The sequence below is a fragment of the Xenopus tropicalis genome, chromosome 5 (assembly GCF_000004195.4).
Source record: "Xenopus tropicalis strain Nigerian chromosome 5, UCB_Xtro_10.0, whole genome shotgun sequence".
In the NCBI taxonomy this organism is placed as follows: Eukaryota; Metazoa; Chordata; class Amphibia; order Anura; family Pipidae; genus Xenopus; species Xenopus tropicalis.
The window spans coordinates 33,047,571-33,073,336 of NC_030681.2; the positions used below are offsets into that span (position 1 = coordinate 33,047,571).

General features: G+C 37.1%; 1 protein-coding gene across 12 annotated transcripts in view; it reads right to left on the reverse strand.

Annotated features, from left to right (window-relative positions):
• Positions 1–25,766, reverse strand: part of ehbp1 (EH domain binding protein 1) — a 303,778-nt gene that overhangs the window by 123,186 nt on the left and 154,826 nt on the right. For all 12 annotated transcript variants that reach the window (XM_031902914.1, XM_018094164.2, XM_031902913.1 and 9 more), the window contains 2 exons: positions 3,671–3,849; positions 2,996–3,044 (listed from right to left, as the gene is read on the reverse strand). In XM_031902914.1, the coding sequence (XP_031758774.1) occupies positions 2,996–3,044; positions 3,671–3,849 (228 nt within the window). The remainder of the gene's footprint in view (positions 1–2,995; positions 3,045–3,670; positions 3,850–25,766) is intronic.

Sequence of the window (25,766 nt, forward strand, 5' to 3'; positions counted from 1 at the left end):
CACTGTAGCAGAAGACCCTGGGTAATGTTCAGCAATGGCTTTTAAAACAAACATTTAAAGTAATTTATGGGCAAGATCAGCCCAGCAGAATTAACGTCAAAGAGTAAGTTTGTGTTACAGTTATTTCTTGAAAGCACAACATTTCATTAACCATTTTCCATTAACACTAAGTGGGTGATTTAGCAATGCACGAATTCTAATTTTTGGCACAATTAAATTTCTTTCTCTAAAACTCATGAATTTATATAATTATTAAACATAAATCCGAAAAACTCAACTGTAAAGCTGTATCTAAAAGCTTGCAAATATATGAAAAACTTTTTTGAATTTTTGAGAGCTTGTAGACCTATTGAAAATAATGAGCAGAATATTAATTAGAGTTTATTTATGGTTTTATTCACAAATTAGAACTTTGATAAATAAGCCTCCATATATATTGATTCTTGCTATCCTAATATTTTGTGTGTGGCAATCGTATTTTGGGCATAACAGAAGTGCAGATCTGATCACAGTTCCTGATAAAAAAAAGAAAATATCAAGACAAAACAAAAAAAAACCATTGAAGATATGTGAAATCTTAGGTTTCATTAATACTGGTGGGCAGGAATGAAATGTCACTGTGCTGCAGAAGTAAAAGGGTGCAGCTTGTCATTCTCTTCATATAATATATGTGTGTGTGCAGCAGGTTTGCTAGACAAGGTGTACACTGCAAAACAGAAGACGTCTTGGCAACAAAATAAAGAATCTTCATAATTACAGTTTGCTCAGAGTTGAATTAAGATTTTTAGTTTGCCCTCTAGGGCTTTCCATACGTTACATGAATTGAAAATTTCAAAAGGGAGAAAAAAATAAGGCATAAAGATCGAATAAGGTGAGGAACACCAAGCATTTTTGAAGGTCTGTCTGAACACGGAAGAAGATTCTTATAACAAAAGGAAATATTACAGGTAAAACTTAATTAGATTTGTATTTTGGGGGGAGGGGGGGGGAAGAAAGATTACATTTGTAACCTACAAACCTTTTTAAAATAATTAAAGCTTGGCTGGTACAACATGTGTTTTTAATGTAAAGTTTTACAATATTTTTTGAATACTGCATTTATAATGAATGAGCAAATAACAGTTCTTAAAAAGAAAAAAAAAAATCTAATTTTGGATAAAAATGTTATTGGACAATAGATAAAGTTAGTAGCAAAACAGCAAACAAACAAGCAGTTCTTCCCATGTCTTGTCTGCTCTCTGTTTGTACATTAGATATAGATGTAGTTTAGAAGCAGCCCATGGATTAAAATGAGTGGGTCTTTTAAATGCACCATTGGAAAAAAGCCTCAACTTAAATGTATGGCTAAGCTGAAGGTTATTGTGTATTTTTAAAATAATCAAAAAAAAGTCCCAGTACACAAACACAGTACTGTGGACAGACCGGAAAGGGTAAATAGAAAAGAGGAAAGATGGGGTAAAAGAAGTTACATTAAGAATAAGCAAATTAACCACTACAGAAGTATTTTCTGTATATAATAATAAAATTTCTATATATTAATTGTATATATAATAAAATTTCTATATATTAATACATAAAAGCAAGAATCCATGGTGGGTCTATTTGACCCACAGATAAACTACCCCCTACAAAAAACAGTACAGGTATGGGATCTTTTATCTGGAAACAGTTTCTTATTACAGGAAGGCCATTTCTCATACCGTACACAGTACCTTGTAACTAAGCTGCAGGAATCCCTATTAGAGGCAAAACAATAGTATCTGGTTTATGCAATGTTATAATGTTTAAATGGTTTTTAGCAGACTTAAGCTATGTAGTTCCAAATAACGGGAATAATCTGGAATAGCTCAGGTCCCAAACATTGTAAATTTCATTATGTTGCTGCCTCTGTGACTTAAGGTGGCCAAACATGGGCCAATAAAAGCTGGTAAAAATTGCCCATATATCAATTGGGCAAGTTTAAACATTCTGATGAGATCATACAGAGGGGGCCTATGAAGCACTGTTGGACAAGGAATGCATTGCGGCATTGATGCGCTCCTTGTCCGACAGGGCTCTGTAGGATCCTTTGTATGAGCTCATCAGTTGCCCAAGGGCAATGATCAGGTAAATGTGGCCCAACACATGGGTGGACAATCCAGCCCAGGTTCACTTGCCAAGTGAGTGGATCAGTTAGTGTATGGCCAACTTTAATCTTGCTCTTACCCAGAAAACTCACTGCTGCACTGGAACTTAAATAAATATACAATAAAAGAATAGCTCAAGGAAGTTTATATTAAGACAATGATACATACCACAAAATCACTTAAACGCAATCTCATCATTTTTTGGCAGATGGGTGCAGGCACAAGTAGCAGGCGTAGGGCTGTATTTTCGCCAAGCGTTTTTCCGCTTGCCGAAAATATCAGCCCTACGCCACGTCTGGCATCAGCCTTAGGGCTATCCAACAAACCAGCTCACACACAAAACATGATACAGGTATGGGATCCCTTATCTGGAAACCCATTATCCAGAAAGCTCCGAATTCTGGAAAGCCTGTTTCCCATAGACTCCAGTTTAATCAAATAATTCAGAATTTTAAAACTGATTTCCTTTTTCTCTGTAGTAATAAAACAGTACCTTGTAATTGATCCCAACTAAGATATAAATAATGCTTATTGGATGTAAAACAATCCTATTGGGTTTAATTAATGGTTTATTGATTTTTTTAGTAGACTTAAGGTATGGAGATCTAAATTACGGAAAGACCCCTTATCCAGAATACCCTTGGTCCAGAACATTCTAGATAATGGGTCCCATACCTGTACTGTAGGGTAAAAAAAAAAATTATAGAACTCAAAAATCTTAAAGGCAATAGCAAATCAGTATTTCCAACCAATTATAGTTGGTGTCTGCAAGTTCCACCACTATTACAAAGGACTTTGCTTTTCAGACTTAAAAAAAAAAAACTAGCGAGCCTGGCTATTGCAATAAACTCCCTGCTTGCGGTTCTTACCTTTTTGTTGTTTTCTTTAATATCCTGAGGATTGAGGGACTTGTAGTCACTGGAGGAGAAAATGGCACAGTGGGTACAAACAATTTTTAATAAAAAAAAATCAGCAGTCCTAAAACAAGCCCCATCTTTTAAAAAAATGTTAAAGCATTATATCATAGGGCAACTAGCAATTTCACTGCAATTCAATCAACAAAACTAATAGCGTGGAAAATTAAAAAGGACAAAATATATTAATAAATAATATGGATATAGCTGGTTCTAGAGCCTGGAGCTTTTTCGTCTAAAAAAGAAGTTAAGGCAAGGGCCAGCGACAAGCTTTGACAGCCAAATTTGCCATGTGGTAATCCCTTGTTGTCAACATTCAAAGAGCTACAGGCTAATTTGTCTCATCTCATTTCAACACTAACAAAATTTTAATAGCATCTTGAGGTCAGTATTTTAGGATTAAGGCATAAAAAAATCAAATTAGAAGGGGGCTTAAATGAAAGGAGGACATTGATAGGGAAATGGTAAGGGCTGTTAACCCATTCACCATGAAAACTCTACAGCACTGGACATGCCAAAGAAGTACACAAAGAACAACGTGCCATAGACTTTGCTCTGGAAAGGTTTTGTTGTTGTAGTTAATTTTGTTTTTTTCTTAAAAGGCAAAAATGAAATACTGTGTTTACTCACATGAGGTCAGGTCTAAAGTGATGTAATATTGCACAGAAAGCCAGTCCGTTTCTCCATGAAGTAGTGAAATTGGTGATTTTGACCCCTCTGTATGATTTTGTGACTTCTTTGCACCACGCAAGCAGTGACTGGCTGGCATTCGGTTGTCTCCCCAGTGTTGGACTTGGTAAAGGACTTGGCTAAAAGGGTAAAAAAAAAGTTGTTAGTAATAGTTAACAAATTGTAAATACGTATCAAGTTAACCATGTATTTTCCTAAGCATTCTGAACTGATTAAAAAATATTAACATATTCTGACTCAAAAATGTCTACGCGATATCTTCATCTTTGTCACAAAAATGTTAAGTGACAAATGTTATTAATTACAGTTCAGCTGAAGAATATGACAGATTGAGATTTTCTGCTGTAGCTCAGTCACAACTAAATAAATCATTCCTCCCGCAATTTGAGATTTTTCTAATTTATCCAATTTATTCCCCCTGTCAATTTTTGCACTTGGTGAGTGGAAATATTCTGCCACTTAAGAAAATATTCCCCCCAACAACAAGCATTAACTGCAAGAACTTAACAATCAAGTGGAAAACAGAAGAACATTCTGGATTTCTTACTGATGAGATTATGTGAGAAAAATCGAGAATCTCTCTTGAATTTTGATACATTTGCCACTAGTGGGTGTTGATTTGTTCATACAAAGGGTCGAGAATGCAACAATAAGAAATCAGTATTTAAGCTATACTGATTTTGAAGCAATATATTTTCATTGAGTTGTGAAGTGCAGATTGAAATGTTCTAATAGTCTTACTTTTCCTTTCTGACTACATTAATAGTTGGCTTTTAGATGTAGGGCCCTAGAGTTCTTTCAGATCTCACCATTTATTTCAACTAAATGTTGTGTCAGATTGTTATATTTTGTATAAAAAAAAAAGGCAATGCAATAAAATGTTTTCAAATTTTTAAGTTTTTTTTAAAATATTGTGATGCAACATTAACTGGTACTTAACGGTTTTGTTGAGACAAGACAAGGCGAACACAGCAAGTATGTATTTAAGAACACCAAGGGGAATTTATGTATAACAAATAAACAAAAACAAAATGAAGTTAAACATATAGTTGGCCAAGGATCATAAGTATACAGTGTACAATTACAAAGGCGTTGCCAATAAATTTTAAATGAGGAAAGCAATAGGCTGTTTTACTTTAAAAGCAAGTTACAGGTTTTGAATGAAATCTGGATTTACATACATATGCGTCAATAACGTTTCAGACATGACTAAGTTTAATATACACGTCTTGCCTGGAAGCAAGAGATACTGTTGGTCTCCACCCCCAAACAAAAGCTTTTGATGTTAAAAAAAAAAAGGCCATCTTGTAGCTGTCATTTTTCATTGATAATAATCACCTTGAGACACATTTAGCAGACAGCAGTGACTATTTAGCATTCTTCCCTGGTGGATATGGTAATACTAGAGTCTGTGCCTATGTGTGAAACAGTATACTAAGAGCTGAAGCTGTTAAAAGTACTTTAAACACCCCAGGCACAAAATGCAGTCCTGTGAGTGAAACACACCCTTCTGAAATGCTACCACACTATGTTAACGTTTCACTTATTAAAAAGAAAAAAGAAACATAAACATGTTTCAGAATGATCCATACACTGCAGTAGTGACTATTCTTGCCAACAGACCATTCCAAGGAAAATATAGGCAAGTTTCAAGATTGTATTTATATTTTGAAATAAAGATGGGTGTGGCTATGCTGCCTACTTCAGAGTTTTTCACAGACAGCAATCAAATAGCATCATTTATTTATGATTCAAGTGGTCCCGGTCTATGGAGAAAAAATCACCAAAAAAAAGTAGTATGGCAGCCCCCTCTATATGTATAAATGCAAACACATGCAAAACAAGGACTCTTCTGTGCCATGAAATATGCTTTTTGAAGGCGGTCTTAACAACACAAAGCACAGGAAAGACAGTAGAAGACTCAAAACATAATAGAGAAAAAGGAAAGAAGAAAAGCTGTGAAAGAAGGGTCTTGTTACACCCCCAGGCTAACAATCACACTTGGTGTCATAGGTTAATCCTTAGTGGTTAAAGCACAGAGGCTAAGGACAGAAAACTAAACCATGCTCCCTATATTACTCAAACTTATTGTAAGGTTACTAGATAATGTGAAAAACTAGGAACACTTCTAGAAAATCCAGCAAAAGGCCAACACAAGTAGGAGGTGCAGGATAAACCATCCATAACATAAGGCCCCTAGATATATTTTAGCAACTCAGCATGAGGTGAAAATTTCTCTAGAGAGTACAGTCTAGAATACAATCTAGGAAGTTCTGGTATGACATTCATACAGAGCCTCTGAAAGATCTATCAAGAAATATCTGTATAGGTCAGTCAACATTTGAAGCTAAAACAACAGGAAGCTTAACATGTGGCAAAGCTGTAGGTATTACACAACATGGGGGAAATTTACTTTTATAAAAGTTATGGTTAGCGCGTACATGGAGGGAAGGCCCATGCAGCAGATTTGGCAGGTGATCAACATCTTCTGCCTCCAAGATCACAGAATCATTATTTAGTCCTGGCACTAGCTGCACATTAGGAATATACTATTTGGCCTAATGGAATGTCTTGTAGAGTCAGTTCCTTTTCTAGCCAGTAGCTAGAGAGCCTAATGGCTCAGGTGGAATTGGTGATACCAAGAAAAAAAGAGAGGAAGACTCCTCTCCACCTGTGATGTGTCTTGCAATCAGTGAGCAATTCCCAGTGTTTGTATTAAAGAGTATTTTTAAAAATAATCTGTACACTTAACCATTTCTGCAAGATGTGTTCTTGTTACTTTTTTGGGTGTTTACTCATAATAGTTACATAGTTAAGTTGAATTGTAAAAAAGATCAAAGACCATCCTTACAAATGAACTCCAGTGAACAAGAGGATTGCTTAATCACAGTTTTCTGCTAACAGGAGCACCAGCCCGGGGTACAATCACTGGGGGGTGATTGTACCTTTTCTTCTCCTTTAAGATCACAATAGTCTTGGATATTATGCTTGTTCAAGAAATCATCCATGATACTCTTTCAGTTGTTAACAGGAATCAAAAACTCACAACCTCCCTCATTTCCCTTACCATGAAGAACTACCTAAGCTGCCGCAATTGAAAATTCTGTTCCTCGGGTCTAAATTGGTGGCCATCGTTTTTTTCCTATGGGGAAAAAAGATCCCCCACTATAAGTTTATAATGTCCCCTAAAGTACCTGTAAAGAGTAATTATGTCACCTAGTAAGCTTCTTTTATCCAGAGAAAACAACCTCAACCATGACAGTCTGCCCTTCCCCATCCCCTTTTCCACTCTCTCCAGCTCAAAAATATCCTTCTTAAGGACTGGAGCCCAAAACTGCACTGCATACTCAAGGTGAGGCCTTACCAGGGACCTATAAAGAGGCAAAATTATGTTTTCAATCCTTCAGTTAATGCCCTTTTTTATGCATGGCAGCACTTTATTAGTATTAGTAGCCTGTTACCACCACTCTTTGTAACCTATCCTTTAGCCAGTCCTCTATCCAAGTTCTCTGAATACATACTTTAATTGAGACAATGTTGACAATGTCCTCAATTAATATCTGACCAGGGCTTAGTCAGGTAGCGATCAGGCAGATAATAAAATCCAACCTGGTAAGGACTACATTGAAGTGTAGTTATATTTCATTCCTAAATGGCCCCTGTCTGATCTGATAATTTGGTTAGAGACCAATTTTCAGATTTGCCTGATTTATACCATATGGGTGGCCAAATGGAGTCACTTGTTTGACAACCTACCAAACAAGCTGATATTCTCATATATGGCCAGCTTAACAGTTTCTTGAAACAAAGCATTATACTTAGTAAAGAAAAAAATGTTATATCAAGTTTTGTGCTTACATACGGAATTAATACACTTCCTTTCTCTCTCAAAGCAACAGTTCCATCATGATTTATGGCTGAGATTCTAGTCGTTTTTTATAACCAAGCATTCAGAACAGTGGACTGAGATCCCATCAGAAACGTATTATTTACGTCACTGCATGATTTTGAGCCCTTAACAGGATTACTTAGCAGTGTGACCAAGATAATACAGCTCAGATGGAAAAAAGAAAATAACTGCAGAGCATTTTTACAATATGTTTGTCTAACTAATTAGAAGTAAATCAATATATCAAAAACAAAAAAGGGACGTTTCAGAATGTCAGTGCCCTTTAAACACCTGGCAAGAGAAATAGTGCTCAGAGAAGCAGTCTCACTAATCACTGTTCATACAATCAGTGGTAATTTTAATCTGCTTTTTAATTTGCTTTCCTTTGTAGGTGGTTAAAAACAGATATATTTAGTTAACAAAAAATAAGTTTTTAGGGACAGTTGTTTAGAAATTGTACACAAGATGTGTGGTCAACAAAATAGCTGAGAAAATATCCTAGATTTAGCAAGAATAAAAAGATGTAATCTGAATGAAAAGAAAATGTGTCACAGGCTTGGAACGCCCTCACTTGGACACACAACGCTACTGCCGAGCAGACAAAACTTGTCATATCCAAAAAACACAGCAAGATTTATCTTTTATTGCTTGTGGGAAGACAACTTAGAAATACCATGAAGACAATCATTCATTTTTAATGACACTCAGACTAATGAGTTTTCCTCAGAACATAACCACGAACATGGCAATATATTGTGAGCCGTTCCTACATGATTTATTATGCAAATGCATAGCCTGTACAAACGTATACATTGAAAGCAACTTTTCTGAAACCGATCCACAATATCTTACTAGCAAAACCTCTTTAAGTTCTTAGCAGAAAATAAAACTCAAGACCCTTAAAAAAAAGTATTAACAGAGAAAAAAACAATCCCTGTTATTAAAAGAGATATGCTTTTTTGGACCTGTTAAACTTCTTTAGACCTTTAGACTGCAGATTAATCCTGTCCTAACAGCTCGGGCACTGTAATCTATCACATATTCAGAATATTAAAGCTGCTGGGAGTCCATTGTTGTCCTGTACAAAATCTTAAGGCCAAAGTGGGCTTTCAAAGAACATGGCTGAGGTTCAAACACAAAATTTGTGTGTAAGGGGTGACTAGTGAACATTTGCTATGTGTCTCTCAGAAGGTAACTATGTTCCCATTATCTAGCACAGTGATCCCCAACCAGTGTCTCAGGAGCAACATGTTGCTCACCTACCCCTTGGATGTTGCTCTCAGTGCCCCCAAACCAGGGAGTTATTTTTGAATTCCTGACTTGGGGGCAAGTTTTGGTTGAATAAAACAAGATTTCCTACCAAATAAAGCCTCCTGTAAGCTGATAGTGTGCATAGAGGCTGCCTAACAGCCAATCCTAGCCCTTATTTGGCACCTCCATGAACTGTTATGAAGCTTGTGTTGCTCTCCAAGTCTTTTTACATTTGAATGTGGCTCACGAGTAAGAAAGGTTGGGGATCCCTAATCTAGCATCTAGAATACTGAATTGCAAATACTGTTGAAATGGGTCATTATACACAAAACGTAAAAGTGCTTTCATAATTGAATGTAGAATTCTGCTTGTAACAAGGGAATACCTATGATGTCTCAAGTTTATTATATGTCTACAGGCAATGACAAAACCAAAGTATTTATCGTGGTATTCCATAAATATTTTGATGGCCTTGCTCCCAGTTATGTCAAATATTAATATTTTATCAATGGGAAATAATCAACAATATTATAGCATCATTTATGGGCAAAATAGATGGGACACTTTGTCCCCCGTGAGCTTTCCCATAGGCGACCAAGTACCTGGAAATACCTTCTTCTCGTGTTCAATTTAAATTGCACACATAAAACACTTTGTATACAGTGAGTAATAGCACAGAAATGTGAAAAAGTGTTTATTTAGTGTTGAAACCTTTTTACCTGAAGATAGAATATTAAAAAAAAAATCCCCACTATCATTCCACAATGAGATGAGTAGCAATAACTTGTCTATCATGAATGAATATACTGCCTTTCCATTTAATGAGCTTGCCCATGTCTGATCTCTGCCTATGGCTGCATATGCAAGGGACACGCTCTACTTCCCTCATTTTGTGGGACTAGACAAATATCTTTCTTTACTCAGTTTGATCTGAAAAAAGACTTAATTCTGCTCACTATTCTTTTATTAGCACACCCCATGTTTTCCTCCTGTTCACCATTCTCCCATGTGTACCATCTTCTGTTTCCTCTTCTGCTCACTGAGCTCCAATGTTCACCATTCTGTTTCTTTTTCTGCTCATTGTATCTGATATGCACAATCCTCCTTCTTTTCTTGCTTCCATGTGCAAAATCCTTTCTTTTCATACTTTCTTACCAATGTACATCATTCTCTATTTCTTCTACCATTACTGGCTAAAGTCATTATTATCTTTAATTTACATAGTATCGCTTTAACTGGACATACATTATAAGATTTCCTTTTAAGGTCGCCAATCGAGCAGATCTTTCACCAATATGTCCACCAATATGGTGGCACCATACATGGGTTGGAAGGACTGAATCAGCAGCTTTTATCAGAGTGTGTATGGCAGGGGTCTCAAACTCGCGGCCCGCGGGCCATTTGCGGCCCTCGGTACAATATTTTGTGGCCCGCACCAACGCCTTCTCAAAAGCAATGAATGGATCGCGATTTTATTGCGATTCAAGGGATAATGCAAGGCACGGCGGGCGGGAGCTGCTGATTGCGGAAATGATGTTATGCCATCATAACAGTTATTATGGGAAGACGTTCTGTGTGCACAATTAGCTGCTAAGGAGCTAATTGTGCACACAGAACATCTTCCCATAATAACTGTTATGATGGCATAACGTCATTTCCGCAATCAACAGCTCTCGCCCGCCGTGCCTTGCATCATCCCTTGAAAGCCAATTTTTTGTGAAATCCCTTATGCGGCCCAGCCTCATCCTGACTTTGCCTCCTGCGGCCCCCAGGTAAATTGAGTTTGAGCCCCCTGGTGTATGGCCACCTTAACATAGCACTTTATGGAGATTATATAGGAGTCATATCATTGGTGAAGCTTACAGTATAAATTCCTTATCACTGGCCAGTTTTATCAGGTGCAAATTAACCTGCCTGAATGTTTTTGGAGTAGCAAGAAAAAACCATACAAACAAGGGGATCATACAAACTCTTTCCTGTCCTGGTACCAAATTTAGTCCCCAGCAGTACAAAGCTAACCACATGCTCAATGTTATGAATAGGTTTTGGAGGCCTGAAATTTCCCCTGACTAGAAATACAGAATACAGTACAACTCCCATTTTACGTTTTGCAGGGAACCAGAAAAAAATAAGTAAAAAAAATAATTAAAATCAGGGAAATACAATATAGATTACATAATAGTGGGGCCACAAAAAAAAAGTGTCAAATGAGGGAAAATGTAACATCAGCAGATCTAAAATTGAGGTTGCATTGTAATCTGTTCAAAATAAAAACATGATGTTGCTGTTTATAGCTTGCAAAGAATTCACTTGTAGTCATTTCCAGGAAATAAAAACATTTTCTTGTTACGTAAATGGGACAATTCTTGTCTATTCTTGCAAAGAGAATATAAGCGTTTTGGTAAAATAGCTCTCGCCCCTCAGGATAATCTAATGCTCAGCATACAATTCTCTAGAGAATTTTCCCTACTACAACTGTATGGGGAAATAAACTGACACATTTTTACAGTGAATTTACACCAGGGGATATTCAGCACAGTTCTCCCATAAAAGTGGATTTCAGATTTTTAGTAAATATGAGATGTGAAATAGGACTGGCAAATTAAAGTGAACTTGAGTAAAGTTAGACAAGGAGAAAATTCACAATATGCGCCATTTTTGTTTCGCTCTCTATGTGCATCATCCTTTACTGTGAGATACCTCTCTGTCCATGCCTCTCTGTGTCTCCCCATCTGTGTGTCCCAAAGGCTGATGGCACCTGGAGCTTATTTTCTGCTGACTGAGAAATGTGAATATTAGATACACCCATCACTGGTGTAACCATAGTTGAATCAGACCACATGGAAGAAGCCTGGACTGTGCAGTTGGCTTCGTCTACAGTTAAAATAATCCTCCCTTCCCAGCTGCTCTGCTACCTTGGTGGGCGTGGCAGGGATAGGAGAGGAGGGCGGGGATGGTTTTGCTGCTTTTGCCGGTCCCCTTCAAGGATTTTTTTTGTAGGGGGGCCAGCAACTTATAGTTATGACATGGCAGCCCATATACCATAAGTCAAAGAACTAGCAAACTTGCCTATTCCGTGCGGAGGCTATGAACTACATTTAGTGTCTCACAATGTAACTTCCACTAAGGGGAAGTCACTAAAATGATAAACAATCTCTGCAAAGAGTTGTGTAGACATGTTTGCACTAACAATATAATAAAATTTTATTTGTATTTCAATATCAAAATAAAGGGAGTCTTACAGCATCAGTTAAAATGCCAATAGGTAAACAGCTTTTAAAAAAAGGAACAAAGGAAAGTAAAGAAGTGAATAGGACGATGGAAGAAAAGACATGGATTAGATTGAATTTAGTCAAAAAGAGGGCATATCCTGGGGTGTACCAGGAACTTTAAGGGGTTGTTTCTCTTAGAGTTAAACTTTAACTATGATGTAGGGCAGTGATCCCAACCAGTGGCTCGGGGGCAACATGTTGCTCACCAACCCTTTTGATGTTGCTCCCCGTGGCCTCAAAACAGGTGCTTATTTTTAAATTTCTGGCTTGGAGACAAGTTTTGGAGGCATAAAACCACGTGTACTGCCAGACAGAGCCTCCTATAGTCTGCCAGTCCACATTAGGTTACCAAATAACCAATCACAGGCCTTTTTGGGTATCCCCTAGGAACTTTTTTCATACTTGTGTTGCTCCCCAACTTTTTTATATTTAAATGTTGCTCACAAGTAAAAAAGGTTGGGGACCCCTGATGTAGAGAATAATATTCTCAAACAATTTGCATTTGGTCTTCACATTCTATTATTTGTAGTTTTTTTTTTTATTTCAGTTTTTGTTTGGCAGCTCTCCAGCTTGGAGTTTCAGCAGGTTGCTAGGATCCAAATTACCTTAACAACCAGGTCGTGATTTGAATAATAGACTGATATATGAATAGAAGAGGATCTGAATAGAAAAATAAGTAATATAAAGTGACCATAACAATTAAATTGTAGCCTCACTGAGCAATAGTTTTTGGCTATTGGGGTCAGTGTCCCTCCATTTCAAAGATGAAAAGAGAAGAAGGTGGCAAATAATTCAAAAACTAATTGAAAAGTTGCTTAAAATTGGCCTTTCTATAACATACTAAATGTTAACTTAAAGGTGGACCACCCCTTTAAGATAACCTCTTGAGCTAGGGTGATGGTGGGATTAGCCGTCTACACAAATACTTTACACAGTTTTTTGGGCATTCAAAGGAAGGGCTTCATTTATTAATTCCTAGGCAAGTTCTTTTGTTTTTTTGAAACAGGAAGAGGCACGGATATTTACCTGGGGCTATTTTATTCACCAATCACAGATCTCCCTAAAATCCAGTATATTTTCCTATAAGAAATATATAAATTGACTGATGGCATTTCCCTTTTTTACTGCATTTGAACATTGACCTTAACAGGGTGAAACAATTTCTATTTGCATAATGCTTTCTTGGAACGTGGAATTAATAACTGGTGTTGAGAAACATTAATTAGAGGGTTACAAATGATGCCTTAAGTAAGAAAATAAAGTGAAGGGTTTTACAGTTTAATAAGAACTATAAAACAACTGCATGCATTTTCCTTAGTACAGCAAAACAAAAGAGACGGCGTAAATGAAAAATATTACATAATAAAAAAGGTTGTCAATACAAGTAACTCAATTAATGAACAATGAGTGGCTCCCAAACGCTATAAATCAGTCAAAGGCAGCAGGTAAGTGTTAAGCTGTGTGGGACAAACACCTGCACGCCTGCTCATACTGCACTTAGAATGAAAGGGATTAGGAGAATCATAGGGGCACATTTACTAATCCACGAATCTGAATCCCCAATGGGAAAAAATCGGATTGGAAAGAAAATTTTGCGACTTTTTCATCGACGTCACGTTTTTTTGTATTTTGTGCAATTTTTTAGTCGCCGCCACAACTTTATCGTATTTTGCGCGACTTTTTTGTCGCCGTCGCAATTTTTTCGTATTCAGCAATTGTAAACGGCGGAAAACCCAATCCGATTTTTCCGCGACGGCAACTAAAAAGTCGCGCAAAATATACCATAAAGTCGTAATGGCGACAGAAAAATTGCGGGACATACGAAAAAGTCGCGGCGGTGACAAGAAAGTCGCAAAAATACCGATCATTGCGAAAAAACGCGTTCGGACGCTTTCGGTCCATTCATGCATTAGTAAATCTGCCCCATAGTCTCAATACATCAGGCCAGGACTGACCCACGGCCCTATAAAGTTTATAATCATGAAATTGTTTCATTTATGACCCCAGAAAGCATCACAACTTCCAAATATTTAATTTATTAAAAGACCAATTAGGGCCACATAAAAGTAACTTATGAACATTCCAGAAAACCACTAATCTCAAGTATTTCTATGCTACTAAATACTTGTCTTTACTGGAGCTCAATTCATTGTGAAACTGAAAGTTTAAAGTGTTACAAACTATGGGCCAGATTCAACTGGGAAAATGTTATCACATGAAAACTGATGGATGCGATTTAATCTGAGACGCAATTCGATTCAGAAAAACTTATCTCATGGTTTATCATGTGAAAACTATTGAAGTCTACTGGAAAAAACAAAAAAATAAGGAGGACACTTTTTCTCCTCAAACCATAGCTCCCGATAATAGGTCCCAATTTTCTCGGGACAGTTCTGATTTTAACCCGCAGTCCCAGATTCTAACTGAAAAGTCCCTCATTTCCCTTTGATCTCCTGCACTGATCGCTAAAAAGATACAAACTTAACTAAAAAGTAGCTTTTGGCAGAGAGCCCAGAAATCTTAGCAAGCGTCAACTGCACTTAGATACATTGTTTCTCACATTTAATTAAATAAATGGGCTTTTGGCAGAGAGCCCAGAAAGTTAACAAGCCACACCTGCACTGAGATACAATTGTAACTAATAAGCTAAACAGGTCTCTTGGGGGTAACTGAGACTCACAGCTTAAAGGGCAATTTCACCTCTATTAGCAAAACTGTAATAACACATAAAACAAGACCACAAAACCCCCAGGAATGTGTTCAAACTTTAAATAACCTGGCAAATTTAGTCAAATAGGAGTGGTATTAGGGAGTTTGGTCACAAAAATGGGCATGGTCAAAACATTTCAAACTGTCGCGTTTTTATGCGTATTTTCGCTACATGTGCCTGTACGCAAGCGTATTCCATTCATTTGGGTGCAGGCACATGTAGGAGGCGTAGGGTGGAATTTTCGGTAAGCGTTTTTCTGCTTGCTGAAAATATCCGCCCTCACGCCATTAGCCTAAAACTGGACCAATTTTCCAGTGGTCCAATTGTGTGCCAGCCTATTCTCATTTTATGAGGTAATTTTGGTTAGTAATTTTCCTATTAGCTGAAGGGCATGAAGGTTATGCACCTGGACCTTCTACTTTTGGAGAGTTCACCCCAAGGAAAAATTCAACCGGAAAAACTTACTGGGGACATAAATATGCTATTATACCTACAACTAACGCAGATTCAATAAAAACTTATAAAGATATAGAGCCAGTTACCAGAGTGTTACTGGGATAACAACCAATGCTGATCCTTTCTATACAATATCTTTTCAGCGCTTTATGGTTACATACAGGATATACCTCAAAGCAACAGGTGAGCTTGTACAATAATATAAAATCAAGCAACTACAAGAATATGTGGGCCTAGTAACTGGCCCTTTGCATACAAGGGGATGTGCACAAAAAGCTGTAGAAATATCAGAAATGTTGTAGCTTCTCCCTGACAGGAAAACATATTTAAGTAACTTTATGTTCATATAACAAGGTACTGACTGTGGAGGTGCAGTAAAGAAGAATACTATTAAATATGGCATTTTGTTGGCATTGTGTGTTTCATGTTTCAAACTTGACATTCATTAAGCTCCCAGTTCAGTGAAAATTATGCCAGTAAAATTTTTTAGGTAAAGAAATTACCGTTGCAACATCTACAGGTCAACATGCCTACACATGTGCCGATAAACCTGAAATGCAGTTTTTGACAGCAATATTATCTATGTACGGACAGATAAACATCCGGCTCCTTTTCTGCAACATAAACACTGGCTCATTAGTTAAACTTATCTGCTACCAAATCCACTCTGACTGCCACGTCTCTGACATACATGTGCTATGCACAGCATACAGACTCTGATATAGTGAAATCTACAGGACATGCAAGCCAATAAAAATACTACGTTTGGCTTCTCAACAGCTGCCCAGGGCACACGGAACATGTGAGAGTCACTAACACTAACAAAATCTAAGATGGAGAGCTTCTGTGACAACTTTCAAGGCCTAGATCATTGCTGTTATAGAGATGCTAAACCTTTAGGCTGGTGCATTAAGTTCAGTGTATAAAATATGACATTTCTGGCCATATTAATTTTTAGGGTTTAGTTCTCCTTTAAAAGTAGAGATCTCATACAGTATATTAGCAATCATTATACAGTATAGACTGACTACATGAAAAAGTAAAAAGCTGAAAGTTATGAGACTGTAATCTATACGTTAGGCCAACATTATGCCCTTGTCCAACATTTTGTCCTTGAGGGAAATCCAACAAGGAAGGTTCTAAAATAATCTGCTCACTGTAGATACCTTAACTATATTGAGTTTCAGGACATTGTTAGGGAACAGAGTCAACTGCAGACCTGCAACCTTCAGTCAGAAGGCAAACATCCCCTTTAACCCTCTGTATGGGGGAAATAAGCAAACTCTGGGGACTGCATCTGATAAAAGTAATTAAATGGAGATGCTCACCAATCTCAAGTCACAGCTGCTGGGCAGCTCAACCATACCCTTCTGCTGGGCAGCTCAACCATACCCTTCTGCTGGGCAGCTCAACCATACCCTTCTGCTGGGCAGCTCAACCATACCCTTCTGCTGGGCAGCTCAACCATACCCTTCTGCTGGGCAGCTCAACCATACCCTTCTGCTGGGCAGCTCAACGACAGCGTTATCACTTTTTGTTTAGGGACTGAGACTACTGAGCTGCTCAGAATTCCATTTTCTTTCATAATGTTGAGAAGGGCTGCGATCCTCTTTACTGTTTTCATTAGAAAAATACATAGATAAAAATTTACAAAGGAAGGTATAGTATACCCCAGCCATATAGTGTAACCTGGCATTTGCCTTTGGCTTTTGACAACTAGAGAGCTGAATGGTAAGTTGAAATTGTGTCATTTGATATTGTCATTTGTATTGGCCTCAAGGTTGCCTTCATTTGTACTTTATGTTTACATTTTTTGGCTGCTAACTAGCCCAATTGCACAGTGATAGGTACATCTCATGCATTCCTGTCACTCTTCCCAAGGAAAGGGTACAGGTCAGATTGGCCTTTTCTCTCTCTTTTACGTGTGCCATAATGGCATACCCTTGTGGCTAAACATCTGCTTCCAGCATGCTTCAGTCTGTAACACCCAAAGCAGCAAGGGTGACATGTTCTGAATGCTCTGCATCACTCCCAAATATTAAGATCATGTGACAGGCTTATGTAGTAGCAATATGTTCTTGACACCAAACCATGTTTGCAAGATAATTATAAAAGATTATATGTCTGTGGGTTAAGTGAATAAAAAATATATAAACTTTAAGTTTAAAATTAAAGAATGGGTTGCTCTACTGAAACCACGTCTTTCAAAAATACAAGGGCCAATCACATTTCACACATAGGAAGGATTACATAATCCAAAAAACAGAGTGTCAGTTTGTAGTATTTCTTGTGCTACTTTGTAGTAGGTCTAAAAGAAAAAATGCTTATCAGTTCCTGTTAAAGGAACAGTAACACCAAAAAATGAAAATGTTTCAAAGTAATGAAAATATAATGTGCTGTTGCCCTGCACTGGTAAAGGTTGTGTGTTTGCTTCAGAAACCCTACTATAGTTTATATAAATAATCTGGTGTGTAGCCATGGGGGCAGCCATTCAGTCTGAAAAAGTGAGAAAAGGCACAGGTTACATAGCAGATAACAGAAACGTTCTCTAGGATACATTGAGATTCTATCTGCTTATCTGTTATCTGCTTGTGCCTTTTCTCCTTCTTTCAGACTGAATGGCTGCCCCCATGGCTACACAGCTATGTGTTTACCTAAACTATAGTAGTATTACTGAAGCAAACACACCGGGTTTACAAGTGCAGGGCAAAAGTACCTTGTATTTTAATTACTTTAAGATACTTTTATATTTTGGTGTTACTGTTCCTTTAAGAACTGCACAGATATACCTAAATGGATAGATCTACCTACATTTCCATTTAGGAAAGAGGGAAGAAAGCAAGTTACCGGAATATCACTTTCAAAATCTAGAATAATAGACATAATTGGATGGCCTACTAGTGGGAAAAATGCCTGCTGTATCCTTGCAGTAACAGGTAAGTGTCACCAGCTATTTCCGCCAGCTAAACCAGATTTACAGAGTGAAATCCAATGACAAGAAGGGGCCCATGCCATGCAAACTTTTTATACCACACCCACTTTTTGGCCATTCCCCCATTGTCATACATCTGTTAAAACCTGTGAAGACTTGCCAGATACTTGTTGTATTTACTATCATTTTTGAAATTAAGAAAAAAAAAAATCAAATAATTTATATTTTTGGTTTATTTGCTGTAATACGCACGGGCATCATATATCACATTACTGCTCCACAGCAACAGTAACAAGAAATTATATCCCACTGCAGCACTTTGGAATTTTCAAGCTTTTTCATGGCAATTTGAATGATTTTAGAGTCCTTTGACAGAGTAAAGATTATGAGCAAAATGCCTTGTGAGAAGAGCGTAATTGACTCTTAAACAGTGAGCCTGTGAGGATCTTATTAGGAATTCATGTTCTCTACCATGCTAATCTCTTAACAGACGTGTCCACGCCAGAAGGCTGGTGCTGCCACTTGGGTTTTTGTTCCCTGGAATCCAAAGATCGGGCAATATTGTATCTGAAAGCTGAAACATGGTGGTGTGCTGATGAATTAATATGGAAAGAAGTCAGAAGTTGCAGACCGGAGCTTTGAATTGCCATTATACGTTCCAACACCATCTTGCAGGGCTGGACAAATGCAGAAAGCAAGGAAGACATTACTTTTTCCAGTAATTCCTACATTTTTTGGATAAATTATGTAGCTCATAGTAAAAGCTCCTTATCTTGGACTTCTTAACCCCTTCACCACGCATGACAGTGGCAAAACTACTGGCCCCCCGCTAAGGTCACTTAGCAGATGTCTGCTAAAAAATAATTTCCAAAAAAAAATTAAAGTAAAATTTAATTTAATTAAGTAAATTAAGTAAAGCCAGGATTGCTTTGCCTACAATAAGGATTAATTATATTAGTTAAGATTGCGTTCAAGGTTCTGTTTAAGTGTTACAAAGAAAAAGGAAATAATTTTTAAATATGTGAATTATTTGATAAAAATAGAACCGTAATTTGAAGTTTTCTAGAAAACGGGTTTCTGGATAACTGATCTTATAATTGTTTATAAGTTAATGTACAATATCTTCCTGATGCTCAGTTCTCCCTAGTTTCTACTTGCATGCAGATTCTGACTTGCTGTCCACTTCCATTGTGTTCTCAATTACTTTTTCTATTGTAAAATATAAAGATGTTATTAAGTCAACAAGGAATTCTGAGGGGACTTGTAACATCCTTATATTTTACAGCAGGGGGAAACATTATTTATTATAATACAAAAGTTTCAGCAAGTCGTGACAGAAAATACTGAGCACAGATTATAAATGATGACGACATCACTAAGCTTTGTTTATAAGGATATAATTTACAGGATATTCATGGGTCTTGTGTATTAATTGAATAAACATTAAATTATTTACAAGTAAAAGGCTTCTGTTCATTTATTTGGGTGCAATAAAGTTCTTATTCTTGCTCCCTAAATTCCTCATCTAGATTCAGAACATATATAACAACATACAAGAAACAATGAAGTCATTAAATGTTATGATTTCCTGCTTTATTTAAGCGGCAGGCCGTACAAGTTATCACGCATAGAATCATAACATTCAATAAATACTAAGGAGATTGCCTAAAATATTTTGGCGGGATGCCATGTGTTACAAAATTTCTCCAGGCAATGGTTTAACATGTACATGTTGTTGGAACTTGTATGGCCTCACAATATGTAATATACATCTATGTCATTTTTTTTTTTTTTACTAGGGATGCACTGAATCCACTATTTTGGGGTTCGGCCAAACCCCTGAATACTTTGTGAAAGATTCAGCCAAATACTGAACCAAATCAGAATCCTAATTTGCACATGCAAATACAAAGGAAAGGGTTAAAGAGACTCGCACAGTGCGCGCTGAAATATATTCAACTTTCATGTTTATGTGACAAAAAGTCACTCCATTTTAATGATTCGGATTTGGTTCGGCCTGGCACATGGATTTGGGCAAATCAGAATCCTGCCTGAAAAACACCATATATTGGCAAAACCAAACCCTGGATTTGCTTCATCATAGAACAGTAAAGGATCCTTACCAAAAAATCAATGATAATCAGCTCTGTAGTACCGCATGCAGAAAGTCTATGACCCCAAGAACCTACCCCACACAGTATTTGTTAAGCAATAATCTCTCATAAATATTGTGTTCCATTTCTTATAATGGAGAGGACAAAACTGCCCTTTGCAATATTTCTTAGTAATGTTTTTGAAACAAAGAGTAGAAAGAAACCACCTATTTGGCTGTTATTTCAGTTTGGATCTAATAAATATTTAAGCTCGATTATGTGAATGCAATCTGTAATAAAATTCCATGATTTGTATTTTACAGGTGTAGACATTGGAAAAAAAATGACAAACCAATACAGTGTTCTCACACCTGAAGCCATAGGACAACAGGCTTCAAATAGCATATAGCAATCAGCTGAAAGCAAATAACATGCTCCAATATAATAATCTATGAGGACAGTGAAGTTTATTAACAAAAGCAAGCTATTTTCATACATTTTATTAGTATTTAAATTTGTATGGTCACCCAAGCCAGGCCAGTTGATGATCAAATGACCACACCCTTCTCAAGGGCAGTGGCACTCATAGTAGTCAGTGTTTCCAAGCAGCAATTGTCTGCCAAGTGCAAACAGGAAACTGCCATATGGTCAACAATAGTGATTCCATCTAGCTGGGTGGCCTTTCATAAGGTCTCATTGCCCTTAAAGCACTAATTCACCCAAAACTGATGGTGTATGTCCCTGAGGACATACAGTAAAGAGGGAACCAGTCCCGGTTTGTGTGGATATTAATCATGATACTGAAATCCTTTAGGCCTCTTCAATAGGAATGCCTTTCCTGAAAAATGGGCTCTAGGACCTAAGAGCCCCAAGATAATCAGTCACTAAGTTGCCCCTGTCTAATAAAGTATTGTGTATGGGCACCTACTTGCTATGTAAGTAATAAGCAAGTACCAATGATATTACAACCACATGTGTGTTCTTTAGGTCAGCTTCATTTTCTGCTTGATAATTTGTGATGACCCCTAAGCTTGGCTTCTTAACAGCGTGTTGCAGATACTTTCCAAGATGGGGAGCTCCTGTGACAAGTTGGAAGCCCTGGATCATTGCTGCTATTGAAATGCTGAAACTTTAAGTTGGTGCAGTAAATGCATTTTATAAAATATGGCATATTTAGCCATATTCATTTTTTGGGTTTAGTTTTCCAGATTACGTCAGACAGTTTGGTTAAATTTGACCGAGTCATTTGTGAAAGGCAGTAAAAAAAGACTATCCGACGATCAGAACAGAGTCTCTCTGTCCAACAGATGTCAAACTTACAGACCTAATTGCCAGGTTGGGACTATACCAAAGAATGATTTAAAGAAAATCAGATAGAGAGCTCCATCCAGTTTTAGCTAGAGCATAAGTACTTATATGTGTATTTCATCAGGTCCTGGAGGCTTTGTTCACATAAGATTTGAAGTACCATATCCTACTCTACAAATTTTGCACATTTGTTCTCTGATACATCAACATTTCTCATTGGGTTCTCAACACTCTATGATGTTTTCATGCAGAAAATTTAAACTTTCTTCCATGAATTCTGCTGGCAATACCACTATTCCAGTCAATAACTGGGCAATTAAAAATCCCCCAGTTACAACAGCAACTGAGCATCTTCCCCTTCAATTACATGAGAGCAGAACCATAGAGAGTTCTCTGGCAGTGTTCTGATTGGCTATTGGGACCCCACACACCACACTTATCAATGACTCCCACTTGAAATTTTCTTTATACTGGCAGTTGTGCAACCATGTTTCATAAACACCAATGACATGGAACTGTCAGCCCTCCTGGATTTTCTGGGAGTCACCAAAACTGTATCCTCCCTATAGCATGGTGTGGCTGAAAAATCTCTTAGATTTAGTTCCAGAAGGCTGTCATCACTGATGACCATGTCGTTAACTCAAGCTCCCCCAGAACAACTGCACCATGAAAAATCAGTCCATTTCTCCAAAAAAACCTTAGCCTCTCATTTGGAGCAGTTTCTTAGCCAAAATTTTTCTCTGCTGCCTCCCCAACGCAGCATGGCTTTGGTATTGTAAAATTTCCCTATCCAACCTTCTAATAGCTGAATCCCTTATTACTAAGATCTGCCTCGCCTTCCTAATGCTCCCATCTTGTATAAGAGTTGTTGGCTCCTGACATATTCTGAGAGTTATCTTGCTTTATACAAGCCCACTTCTCCAACATCTTCAGTAATAATGACAAATCTGTTGGTGTAGAATTAGCTGTGAGCTAGCCTATTCTATTCCCTGTTCCTGCCTCTTCAGCCTCATCTCTGCCTCCACCTTTAATAGACCTTGCAAGTACCTGCTCAGTGAGCATTATATCCTGCCCCTGGTATGCAACCCCATCAATGCTACAAGCTGTCCCTTTTGAAGATTTAAATTCAAAAAGGAAAAGTCACCCTGGAACTGATACTTTATGACAAGATGCACAACAACTGAAACGAACAAGTCCACTACTGCTCATTAGGAAACTAGTTGCCTGCTCCTGTACCAGAGGTAGTGTTATATATCAACCTTTTCTTGTAACTGTCGTTTTGTATAATTTTAACAGGTTTAATAAACAAACTTTAGAAGAACAAAAGAATGACTGCTTCCTAAAACTTACCTACACATGAAACTGCACTAGCAATACTCATTAGAGACACACTCATTGAGGAGTCTCTAACTTATGGATCAGAAGAGGTTTCAAACAAGAGAACACAAAGCCTGTTGAGAATTTAACCAATTACCTACACTATCTTAATTAGGTTGGCAGAAGGAAAAAGGGACAGAAAATGCTAGCTCCTTTAATGAAGTGCCCTTAGTAAATATCCCAGCAGACAAGACCAACTAAATAAAGAATGTGCAAGAGGTGTTGTGTATAATATCTTAGCTAAAATGTTATGCTGCATGCACATAATTTTTGTGTCTATAGACCCTCCCCTTAGGCAACACTGCATCAACAATCCCCCCACGTTCTGTGTCGGCTACATCTGTTACCTCTTCCCCATTGTTAAAAATTCCAGACTTAATCCTATTTGACTTTATTCATGCAAAGGTCACTGAGAATTCTACAAATGGAAAAGTGATAGCAGGAGCAACGCTAAACATGGCAAAGGAATACACACAATTATATATATATACAATATATATATATATATATATATATATATATACATACAGATGTGTGTATGGATATGTGTGTGTATACTGTATATATATATATATATATATATATATATATATATATATATATACACACACACACACACAGAGCTCACATACTTTTTAACAGAAAATAAGAGGAAATTACTTAAAAACCAATTTCATAAAAGGGATAGAAATCAAATAGTATACACATATTCTGACTGAAGTTATAATCCTTAGGGTGAAGACAGATGAAGTGTGTATGTGCTTCTCTCAGTCCTGCACTTTTCTGCCAGGCTGAGAGAAGCGGATCCCCTTCCATATACTCTGTTTGCCCACACTTGGGCAGTTGCCATAGCCTTTAAGGCTGGCACACTGAGGTGCGTATGGAAGCGGATCCGCTTCTCTCAGCCTGACAGAAAAGCGCAGGACTGAGAGAAGCACATACACACTTCGTCTGACCTCACCCTTACATGTTACAGATATCATTAGCAGGACAGAATGGAGGCATGCTAAAATTCCTTCAACATAGCACAACTGAATAATAAAATAAATATTAATAAGTATAAATAATAATCATTGTTTATTATTGGATCATGGTACTATTGAGAATGGAGCACACTTTTAGCCAACACCTTCCTGAACAGTTCAGTGAACCCATTGTGTTTGGATGTTGGTGAATGTATTAACCTTAAGGAATTCTAACAAGGGAAAACATGTTTTTTACAAAATGTATCTTCTAATAGCACTCCTCCAGCAGAAGCCTGCATTCAAATCCACTTTTAAAATATCAAACAGACTTTAATTTTGAATGTGGGGCTAGACAGTAAAACACCCAAATCCATCAATGAGTCCTCCAGGAGAAGCAATAGCTTATCTTATAGCAGTGCCTTTGTATAGTGGTGGCTATTTCTGAAAGCACAGAATCCAGCACAATGCACTAAGAAGGTTGCCTACACACCAATACTACAACTAAAAAAAAAATTATTGGTTCAAGAATACAATTTGAAATGGTAGAATGAATTATTTGCAAAGTACACAGTGTAAGTTTGGGTTTAAATTCCAGGGAATTCCTTACCACTCATATGAACTCAAAAAGCTGCAGTGAAACATTTCCAAGAAAACTCAGAATTTCCAGTTGCTTTAGATTTATTTCTACTAGATACTGAATATCATGACCTGGATCAATGAAAATATTCATAGACAAATTCAACAAACTATCTTTTTATTACAGGGAAACATAAAAAAATAGTTTACATGATCTTAAAGGTTGTTGGATGTTAAATGTTCTCTGTGAAACCAAAATCATTTCCCACAAGCCTATAGAAGAAATTGAATATCCAAGCAAAGTACAGATATGGGATCTGTTATCCGAAACCAGTTATCCAGAAAGCTCCAAATTACAGGAAAATCATCTCCCATAGAGTCCATTATAAACAAATAATTCACATTTTTAAAAAATGATTTTCTTTTTCTCTAAAATAATAAAACAGTACCTTGCATTTGATTCCAACTAAAAAAAATAATTAATCCTTATTGGAGGCGAAACAGGTTAAATTGGGTTAAATTTATATTTAAACTATTGTTTGTAAACTTAAGGTATATCCAATTTATGGAAAGACACCTTATCTGGCAAACCTCTGGTCCCAAGCATTCTGGATAATAGATCACATACCTGTATAAGGAAGCAGAACTCACAAGTAAAAGAAAATTATAACTTGGGCATTGTGTGCACTGCTGATTTAATGGCAGAAACCGGTAGCTCTGGTTCACAGCTCATTCAGGTGTGTGTATTTGTTCTGATTCTTAGTTGGTTTATTTCACATTTACAGCTAGGGCATAACACCAGAATCCAGATAAAGAGACATTAGGAAAAAATCTTACGTTAAACTAACTAGCTAACATAGGAGAGAATGGGATAAAATGTGATTTTACATCATCTCTTTTACCTTATTTATCTATCTAAATATATATATAGCAAAGTTTGGGGCTGTAACTTATTGTGGGTAGAGAAGATACATTAGAGCTGGCACATAGCTGGAGACTTTTGTCATAGACAGCAACAAGCAAGAACACTACCTACTTACAAACAGTAGGGGAAAAACATGCAAAAAAAACTTAATTGATAATGAAAATGTAAATCAGCAAGAACAAAGAAAGTAGAGGAAAAGTAACAGCACAGCTGTAGTAGAGTAGAGATCTCTTAAAGCAGAGAGCACCTGAAACCTCCAATGTTGCCTCCTGTAGGCTTTTA